Source organism: Talpa europaea (genome assembly GCF_964194135.1).
Source record: "Talpa europaea genome assembly, chromosome: 15".
Lineage (NCBI taxonomy): Eukaryota > Metazoa > Chordata > Mammalia > Eulipotyphla > Talpidae > Talpa > Talpa europaea.
This window is the reverse complement of record NC_140083.1, coordinates 71,057,605-71,068,250: the sequence shown is the minus strand read 5'-3', so window position 1 is coordinate 71,068,250 and position 10,646 is coordinate 71,057,605. Positions and strand designations below refer to the sequence as shown.

At 51.8% G+C, this 10,646-nt stretch overlaps 1 protein-coding gene across 1 annotated transcript; it reads left to right on the top strand.

Moving 5' to 3' along the window:
* Positions 1 to 365: 365 nt before the first annotated feature.
* Positions 366 to 2,174, top strand: KCNA5 (potassium voltage-gated channel subfamily A member 5; the record flags this gene model as incomplete). Its single annotated transcript, XM_084255141.1, has 1 exon — positions 366 to 2,174. The coding sequence occupies one exon, from the start codon at positions 366 to 368 to the stop codon at positions 2,172 to 2,174; it is 1,809 nt and encodes a 602-aa protein (XP_084111267.1).
* Between the last annotated feature and the right edge of the window lie 8,472 nt (positions 2,175 to 10,646).

Sequence of the window (10,646 nt, the reverse complement as noted above, 5' to 3'; positions counted from 1 at the left end):
CACCACCCCGCAGGAGAGGCGGGGGAGGAGGGGCGGGGAGGGGAAGGGAAGAGGCGGGAGCCGGCGGGTGGAGGCCCCGCTGCCGCGCAGCAGCCAGAGAGGGGCGGCTGAAGGTTGCATCCGCTGGAAGGAGGCTTTTGGCTGCTTGGTAACGGGCTGCCAGAAGAGAGAGAAAGGCAGAGAGCAGGGCAGCGGCTTCTTGACGTCAGGACCAAGCCAGGGGATCGCGCCAGCAACCTCAGCCCTCCCCATGGTGGGGCCGGCCGACCGACGGAGACGCGTCCGAGGCTAGGCGCCCAGGCGGGCGCGCGTGGGGGGCGCCGGAGCTGTTCCCAGGGGCGCACTATGCCCCCTGCCCCCAGGCCATGGAGCTCTCCCTGGTGCCCCTGGAGAACGGCGTTCCCATGACGGTCAGAGGAGGAGGTGAGGCCCCGGCAGGAGGCTGTGGCCGGGCGGCAGGGGGAGAGCTCCAATGCCCCCCGACGGCCGGGCTCAAGGATGCGCCCAGGCTGCCGGAGCCGAGGGCGCGCGGCCCGCAGAGGGGCGAGGATCCCAGAGCGCGCCCTTTGCCACCGCCACCCCACGCGCTGCGGCAGCCTGGACGGCTGCGCCTGGAGGACCAGGAGGGAGAAGGCGACCCTGCGCTGGGCATGGTGGAGGACCGCGCGCTGGGCACCGGGTCCCTGCACCACCAGCGCGTCCTCATCAACATCTCCGGGCTGCGCTTCGAGACGCAGCTGGGCACCCTGGCGCAGTTCCCCAACACGCTCCTGGGGGACCCCGCCAAGCGCCTGCGCTACTTCGACCCCCTGCGCAACGAGTACTTCTTCGACCGCAACCGGCCCAGCTTCGACGGCATCCTGTACTACTACCAGTCGGGGGGGCGGCTGCGGAGGCCGGTCAACGTGTCCCTGGACGTCTTTGCGGATGAGATCCGCTTCTACCAGCTGGGGGAGGAGGCCCTGCAGCGCTTCAGGGAGGACGAGGGCTTCATTAAGGAAGAGGAGAAACCCCTGCCGCGCAACGAGTTCCAGCGCCAGGTCTGGCTGATCTTTGAATACCCGGAAAGCTCCGGGTCCGCGCGGGCCATCGCCATCGTCTCCGTGCTGGTCATCCTCATCTCCATCATCACCTTCTGCTTGGAGACCCTGCCCGAGTTCAGGGACGAACGTGAGCTGCTCCGCCATCCCCCGGTGCCGCAGCAGCCTCCGGGGCCCGGCTGGGGGGCCAACGCCAGCGGGGCGATGGCGCCTCCTTCTGGCCCCACGGTTGCGCCTCTGCCCAGGACCCTGGCCGATCCCTTCTTTATTGTGGAGACCACGTGCGTCATTTGGTTCACCTTTGAGCTGCTTGTGCGCTTCTTTGCCTGCCCCAGCAAGGCAGAGTTCTCGAGAAACATCATGAATGTCATCGACGTGGTGGCTGTTTTCCCCTACTTCATCACCCTGGGCACCGAGCTGGCGGACCAGCAGCCTGGGGGTGCAGGGGGCGGCCAGAACGGGCAGCAGGCCATGTCGCTGGCCATCCTCAGGGTGATCCGTCTGGTGCGCGTGTTCCGCATCTTCAAGCTCTCCCGCCACTCCAAGGGGCTGCAGATCCTGGGCAAGACCTTGCAGGCTTCCATGCGCGAGCTGGGCCTGCTCATCTTCTTCCTCTTCATCGGGGTCATCCTCTTCTCCAGCGCCGTCTACTTTGCAGAGGCCGACAACAGGGACACCCACTTCTCCAGCATCCCGGATGCCTTCTGGTGGGCGGTGGTCACCATGACCACTGTAGGCTACGGTGACATGAGGCCCATCACCGTGGGGGGCAAGATCGTGGGCTCGCTGTGCGCCATCGCGGGGGTCCTCACCATCGCCCTGCCGGTGCCCGTCATCGTGTCAAACTTCAACTACTTCTACCACCGGGAGACAGACCACGAGGAGCAGGCGGCCCTCAAGGAGGAGCAGGCGGGTCAGAACCAGGGGACAGGGGCGGACAGCGGAGGCCAGCGGAAGACCAGCTGGAGCAAGGGATCCCTTGGCAAGGGTGGGGGGTCCCTGGAGAATGCAGAGGGAGCCCGAAGGGGCAGTCGCCCCCTGGAGAAGTGTAACCTCAAGGCCAAGAGCAATGTGGACTTTGGGAGGTCCCTGTATGCCCTCTGCCTGGACACCAGCCGCGAAACGGATTTGTAAGGAGGGATCCAGACAGACCAGAGGCAGTAGGTGGGGACAGCAAAGGTCTCCTGAACCTGGACATCTGCTTTATGCCGTCGAGTATTCAAGCCCACCCTGAAACCTAGGGCTGCCCCTCTTCTTTCTCTGCTTCCCTCTCTCCCTCCCTCCCTTGCACCCCCATTTTCCTCTTCTTTCCATTACACCAAGGGTCGCCTATTTTTAAAAAGTACCACATTCCATGACGCAGGAGCTGTTGAAATGGTGAGCGCTGTGAGATGGATGTATTTGTAGCCAGTTTCCTATACCCAGCAGAGGGATAACCCAAACAAAAATGACTTTAAATAGCCCAGGTCCCCAGGGATTTTTGTAACCCACCCCCCCAATCCGTGTGTTCCAAATTTGCTTTACATACGATTGTGTTTGTGTATAGGAGAAAATATTATTTTTATGGCTGGTGAGTGGATTTTGTACTGTAGTTCAGATGGAGATATTTTGGATATACTCAAGACATATGTGGTATTTATAGAAGAGAGTTGTTGTGATGTTTTTCTGTGATACTTATATTAGAACCAGAGACCCTGGTAGGACTGTTCTGGTTCCTGTGTCTGCAAGCCTCTCTCTTCTGGGATATGCTATCAGTGCTTTGCATCTCGGGCAAGGAATCTTCTAGAAGCAAGCAAGCCTGACTATTTTTGTGCGCCTTAAACAATTCTTGTAACTTTCTTCAAAACGCATTTTGATGATGTTGAAGGAAGGGCTTCTAATCATTCATTCTCTTTGTTTTTATCCCAGGAAATAAAATGTTATTTGGTGGAGGCAAGTGTTAGTTTGTCTGCAGCTGGAGTAATTTTTGAAAATTTAAAAAATAGTCTCTCACTTGACTGATGCTGGTTTTGAAGTCAGTACAAACATCACCTTGACTAGGATAGAAAGGTTGGATAGCTAATGATTTGATCCACACCTTTTTGAGGGGTCCGCTCTGGATGACAGAGGGGTGAATTGTGTTGTGTGAGGTTGTACAGGGCACGGACACCCCTCGACATGCTGTCTGATGGTGCAGTGTGGGATCCAACACCAGCAGTCCATATGCGGGGTGTGTGGGGTACAAGGCGAAGGATGCTCCTGGACGGGATCACTGAAGTATCCTTGGTCTGCAGTCTCTAATCCCTGCTTAATCTGGTTCTCTCCATGACTCTGAGAAACAAATTTGATTCCCATAGACAGGAAACCTGCTGACAAAAGTAACCCTTGGTGGGAAGTCCTGGATCTGGGGAGGGAACCCCCTCCTTGTAGCCCCTCACTCCACTCCCCATGGGGAGCCATGAAATGCCCTGGCAGGGAGAGGCCACATGAGAGGATTTGCTTGTTCACATTACAAGTTTCTGCAAGGGATCCCGTGGCAAGGCTGGGGGGGGGGGTGGCCTTGCTCTGAGTAATCCTGATATTGGGAATGAACCCCTGTATTCCCTTTTCCCTGAGTGGTTGTGGCAAAGCATCACAGTGGCAAAGGTGTCACGCCAACTGCAGTTTCTCTCTGGGTTTAATAGTTTTCCACATGGGCTCTGGACACCTGCTGTAGCTTCTTCTGCTGAATAATCCAAAGACAACCACATCCAGCCCACAGTGGGTGTGGGCTGGTGACCCACAGTCCTCTCCACCCCCACCAAAACACCTGTGGCTGGCTCCGAGGGTGCACTAGGTCTTTGTGAGGGTGAGGGAGGATTTACAAAATTGCTGTCTGGGAATCGTGGATTTAAATAAGACACTGACACAATAGTAGAACCAAGTGTCTGGGCCAGCTCTTTCCAGTCAGCAGATCCGAGGAGGAAACAGAAGGATGGTGCCGGCAGCCCTGTTGTTTCTCATCACATGCCAGAGCAAAGAAGAGCAGAGCCACTTTATTTATTTATAATTTACGATCTGCCACAAAGCAGGGCATCTTGCCAAAGCTCACTCCACACAGCCTCACCTCCAAGCCCTCTATGGCATTGACACTAATACGTGGTTAGCACATGCCTAGTGGTTGGGAATGGGTGACCCCTAGAGCTTCCCCTTCCTTGGAGACAAAGGAGAAGTTGCCACCTTCATCCCTGAAGGCCACTCCTTTAGACTTCAGCAGCAGAGAGAGGGCAGCACTCAGGTCTGATTTGTATCCAGGTACCTGACAGAGGGTGGGTCCAAATAGAACAGACAGCATCTTGAAGATGTCCTGTAGGTGGGTACAGATCCTCTTGGAGGAAGAAGAGAGTGAAGTTCCTGGTTTTGGTGGGAGAAGAGGCTACCACAGAGCAGGCTTGCAAAGGGGAACACGGTGGTTTCAGAGAGACTGGACCCCGGGAATAGGGTCCCCTGCTGCAGCCTCCCCTCCTGGAGCTTTGCAAAGGGCAACAAGGTGGTTCCAGAGAGACTGGACCCTGGGAATAGGGTCCCCTGCTGCAGCCTCCCCTCCTGGAGCTCATGGGAAGGGCACCCATGGGGCGCTGCAGAATTTGCATCTCTCCTGGTGTTGTTGGGACTCTGGAAATAGGCTCCACTCAGCCTTTCCACATGCTTTGGAGGAAGAGAATCTGAATGTTAAGTTTTTTCTCCAGGTTTCCCCAGGCAAGGACCCCCTTCCTGTCCTCTCTCACCTCCCTTCTCCCTGTCACTGACTTCCCACAGCCTTTCCCTTCCTGGGGAGATTAGATCCAGTGGCCTCAGCAAAGCTTTTCACCCAAATGTTGCTTCTGGTCTCCCCAGGAGAGCATCATCCCTGGGTTCCCAATCTGCCAGCTTGGGCAGCGACAGGACTGGGGGGTGGCAAGGGCTCTCCTGCACCTGTGCAAAGATGGTGTCCCCACTGCAAAGTACCTGCACCCTCTTTTTCGTGACTTGCCTTTTTCCTTCTAGCTCCTAGGCTCGTTGCATCCTAAGCAATGCCAGGTTTAGGGGGAAGCTGTGTTTGCGTGCTTCAAAAGCCCCAGCTCCTGCCCAGGACTCCCCTGGAGGGAGAGGGCACTGCCACAGAGCACCAGCCCTGGAGGAATTATTCCAGGGGGTCTGGCTTGAGTTATTCTAGTGTGAATGATGTGAGCATCTCCAGGCTGGGGCAGGATGACGGAAAGGGCTTCTCTGGGTGCGGGGGCCCCTCACCCCAAGCCCCTCCTGCACCGGCAGGCTGTGACCCTGGCTCACAGTCAAGGCTCTTCTCTGGATTTGGACAGAGCAGCACGTTTCTATTCAACAGCTGCTCTGGGCCCAGCCCTCCCTGGGGTGCTTGGGGATACTGACTTGCGCCAGGCTGTGGTCCCTGCCTGCAGAGAGCTTGCAGTCCACAGGGGAGCAATCGGTGTCAATCAAGCATAACACGCAAATCCATTTGTGCTTAAGCACCTTGGACGAGTTCCAGAATGAGGGGTTGTGGAGTGGGGGTGGGAAGTGAGAGGAAGGGGTAGAGCTGAGAATTTTCTGGAGAAGCGAGGAGGACATTCAGGGTGAGGGACGTGGGAACAGCGGGCAGGAGATTAGCTGCCCCATCTCCTGACCATCACTGGGAGGTGGAGATGAGCACTAAGGGGGTGCTGCTTCCCTGGACCCACCACAGTGGAAGTTCTGCTTCCACTAATGATGGGGGTTCAGCAATTTGTTTATGGCAGGGGGCTGGCAAAAGTTCTGAGAAGGGCCAGAGAGTAAACGTTTTAGGCCTTGTAGATTAAAAAGAAAAGTTGAAGTTATTATTGTAGGTACGTGCGTAACCATTTGAAATAATTATTTAAAAATATGGGAACCAGCCTACGCTTGAGAGCCCTAGGCCCCTGCCGTGTCACGCTGTCATAGAGGGTGGGAGTCAGCTTCACCTGTGGGTCCCTGATGTGGCTTCCCCGTTTGATTTTATGCCATTGCACTTGACATTTTTTGTAAATGCCAACCTGGCTTGGGGAGGGGATCTCTTAGCCCAGGGAAGGCCTTTTAGGGAAACATAGCTTCCTTCTACCTCCTTGAGAAAAATGAGATTTTTCTAGGTGACTGTGGGACAGGCTGCTCTATTTCTAGTGACAAGGAAGAAAATGCCAAACTGGAATTTCTGCCCAGGACTCTGAACTGTATGCAGAGAAAGTCTGGAAGTTCAGAATGGAAACTCCACTTACGCCTGGAGGGTGGGGCCAGCCTATGCCTTTGGGGTTCGCTAAGCACTGAAGGGCTGCAGGGGAGGTCAGTGGGGTGCAGAAGGCCAGAAGGGCTGCAGAGGAGGTCAGTGGGGTGCAGAAGGTCAGAAGGGCTGCAGAGGAGGTCAGGCTGCCTCACTGGTGGACATGGGATCTTTTTTGGCTCCCAGCAGAAGTCTCTTCTGCCTCCTTCGGGAGTCTCACATCTGCTGTCATGAGTCCTGGGAAGTGTGGCAGGACAGATCGGAGCCTGACCCCACCCTAGGAAGTTCAGTGACTCACAGGGGGCAGGTTATACCCACCTGCATATGAGGAGACACGTGCAAGCAGCAAACACACAAAACCAAAAATCAAACCAGAAACCAGCTCTAGAATTGTCAGTGAGAGATAGAATTGTACTTTAAGGTCTTGAGAGGAAGGTAAGCCTGACAGGTAACTGAGGCAGGATTCATGAGAGAAGGGGGCTTCAGAAGTGGCGTGGAAGAGGGAGAACAGAAATGTAGTGCTTAATAACATGTCTTGCCTCCTGCCCCCAGACCCTCCTCTCAATTTCCAGAGCCTCTTTCTCTCTCTCTCTCTGCCCCTTGAATTGCTAATGGTGTCTTATCTCCAAGCCTTGCGATGGCTGGTCACAGCCTGTGAGCACCATCTCTCGCAGCTGCTTTGACCCCCACCTAGCCCGGATGTGCTCTGCTATATTGAGACATCAGTAGTCACAAGGGGAACTTCCAGTTTTACATTAAAAAAATGAATTTACTTTTTTTTTAAGATCTTGATTTTGTGGTGATTGGCCTCTGGAAACACCTGAAGGCTATTTTTAGGAGGTGTGGCTTTTTTTTGTTTTGTTTTATTTTTGGGTGATCCTATAAATTGTGTTCCAGCACAGGACCTGCCCTTTGGAGACTCCTGTGTGCTTATAATGTAACTCTATCACAGGGTCCTGTTTATTTGGATTTCAAAATGAATAGAATAATGAAACTGGCGATTCATACAGCAGTTTTTATTTTATTTGATTTATTTATACAAGCACTGGGTACAGTCAGAGGCGCGGGAGGGTGAGAGAATTCACCAGAGCCAGAGCAGGGGAACAGAACAGGCAGACTGATGAAATACACTGCTGAGGGGAGCAGCGGGTGTGGTAGGAGAGGTCTGTGCGCCATATGGGACCCTTGCCGGTGGCTGGGATTGAACTGGCACTGCAGTTGCTGCGGGCAGCTTCGCAGCCCAGCGCTCAACCGCTGCGCCACCAGGGGAGGCCCTCATGCAGCAGTTTTGCTCAAAGGGTGCAAACAGCTAGCCAGCGGAGAGGGCTAAGACCTGACTAGGTACCTCTCAAGTAAACCCTGCTGATTTATAGGACTGTACTGAAGATGTCTGTGTGTGTTTACTTGTTTGCCTCTCCAGCTGCTTAAACTTCCCATTACTGCCTCTGTTTGCATTTTTTAAAGAATGTCACCTGGAAAATGGAGGCAATGGTTTCCAGTTGTGCTTCAGTGGCCTCGGCATCCAATTGCAAGGGAATATTTCTCATGGAATCTCCAGGCTGGGCACTGAATGGCTGTTTGTGCTCCATTCTTCTGTTGTGCTTTCTCTGCAGTGTGCATGTTGTTATTTTATCATTGATATTTATTCTTCTTTGGTTGCAGTGAAGTCATCTATAAATCCCACAGCAGTTGGAAATCAGTTTGGGGAGGGCAAAGGAATCTCTGGGAGGTCAAAAGAAGCTTCTCATTGTCTTTCTGCCTTCCTTGCATTGTCTGCCTCCTGTCCACCCTACAGTGACTGCCAAATTAGTCTCTCAGAGGACGACTCAATCGGCAGTTCATTCCAGGATTCGTAAACAGAATAATTCCAGTCCCTTTGCCTGACTTTTAAACTCCTCCCTCCATAATGTGATGCTAAATCTTCCTTTTGAGTTTTTTCTTTCTTTATGTTATCTATCCTCAAAGACACCTGTACTCTGAAGCCACACTGGACCTCATGGTCCCAGTTGATACCCATGGGCGTGGCTTCCCCGGGTCCTGCTCTTGGCTGCAATGCCTGACTCTTATTTGACCTGTTGAAATCCTTCTCATCTTCATTGCACAGCTCAGATATCTTCTCCTCAGAAGTGTCAACCTTAGTCCCTCCATCCAAAACCTCTTCCCCTCCTTTGGTGTTCCACTCATAAACATAGTCTATCCCAACTGTAGCTGGTGGTTCCCCTACCTCTCTCCCACCCACACTCAAATCCTTCCCTGAGAGCAGAAATTGGCACATCATCTTCCCATCCATCTCAGTGCCTGGAGTTGACCCTGAAACATGGCAGGTACTTAGTAAGGCTTTCTGGACTGAATTAACTCTTTGTCTGACTTCTTATTTGCACTGCAGAATTAGGTCTCTGTTCTCCCAATTCACTGGACATATATACCAGCTTCATCATAATCTCCATATGAGATGTATAGATGGGGCTTCTGCTAAGGGTAGGGCACTGGGTTAAGTCTTTGACAAGTTGTTTGTAATGTAATAAAATATAATCACTGTGGACCTCCCATATTGAATCAACTATCAATAATCATTGATACAGTCATTTCTTGGCATCTAGGCAGCTGACAGCTGAATGATGGTTGTCATTGCTTTGCTCTCATGCTCCAGTAGTCCAGGTAAATAATAATGTTTAACGTGAGCTGAGACTCATTCTATGATAAAGATAGAGCATTCTCTGGGTAAGGATTCAGACCAAGGAAGAGCCAGGTAGGAATGGAAGGCTCAGAGACAGAAGTGGAAGACTAGAAAAATTATTACTCTGTATTAAAAAAAAAAAAGTTGAGTGACTATGTCAGGTCACTGGGGGCAATCAAGAGTATCAACCTATGTTGATCAATGAGGTCTTATTAATTACATGACAACCCTCATTCCCCAAATGTCCCAGTTGGGGACATGAATTGAGCATCACCCAAGAGGTGGTAGGATGTAATAGGGGTGGTGACTCTGTCTATCATTCTCTGTTATTATTTCAGGGGTGCCCTGGGCTGTGAGGTTAATTTGCCAACTGTGGGGTCTGCTGCCATCACACATGTCCTGAACTCCCACATGCCATATGCTGTGCTGGATGCTTGGATTTGGGTATACAGACGATATTTGGGGGCCCTGCATGACATTTAATCCATATCCTCAGCCTCAATCCAATAAAATCTCATCCTCCATTCCCTGCCCCAGAACTGGGTAAAATCTTTAGACATTCTTAACATCAAAAATATTATGATATGTCCCCAAATATAATTCAAAATAAAAGCAATACTAGCTCAAACATATGCTTAAGAAAGCTCCCAAATGTTTTAATATTTTCCTTAATGTTTTTACTGAAATAGCAAGTGTCAAGTTATTTAAAATTTTTTTTTGATGTTTTCTGTTGAGCTGGTAACCTCAGCTCAGGTTGACTCTTCTTATTGGATCACCCCATCCTGGCTCTACCTCCTCCCATACAGCAGGGGCTTGTCCCCCAAGTCCCCCTGACCAAACCACTGGTCCAATCATGGCTTTAAGCAGTTCTGTCTGGGTGACTTTTTGGAGTGGAAATGGATTCCAGATGTTGGGAAATGGTGGCTGCCCAGGCAAACCTGGGTCTGAATGGAGCATGGAATTTCTGAGAGGCACACAGAAGCTTTTGTTCTGCAGCTTTGAAGGGTTTTCTGGTTACCACTCCCAGCGAGGCCTGGCCCAGTGGTTCTTTTTGGAAAATTCCAAGAGGACAAAGCTGCGGAGTAAGTCTCTGTTGCGAATTAGTGATCACCGGTTTTTGACATTGGGCGTGGACCACCCCCAGACCGTGGGCAGCAGAGGGGATTTGTGGTGTGACACTGAATTTCAGGGATGGAAGGAATGAATCAGAAACCAAGAAACAATGATAGAATCACCATGAGAAGTGGACATGAATGTGATGGTTGAATTTTATGATGCAGAAGATGTGAATAGGGTGTGACCATGAACTCATTAGATTTTTGTTTAGGGTAATGTAAATGCAGAACCATGAGTAAATAAGTGTTCAGAGATGCCTACTTGGAGGAGGCTGTGCTTGGAGGATAGTTTTTGATGCAATGCTGCCATTGCTCAAGTCGTTCCGGAATATTCTTAGATTCTGTTTGCGTTGACAGATACCTTCCTGTCAAAGGCAAGTTCCCATGGAACTTTAATTCGTTAACAGTCACTCATAGTTTGGTGACAACTAGTTAGATCAAGTGCAAATTAACATAGTCTGATGTTCTAGAAAAGGGAAATTTAAGCAGACAGATGTGGGAAGGGGTCAGAACTAGGCAGTAGACTCCAGAGCGAGTAAAAGAACTTTGAGGCGTGGAAAACTTAGGAT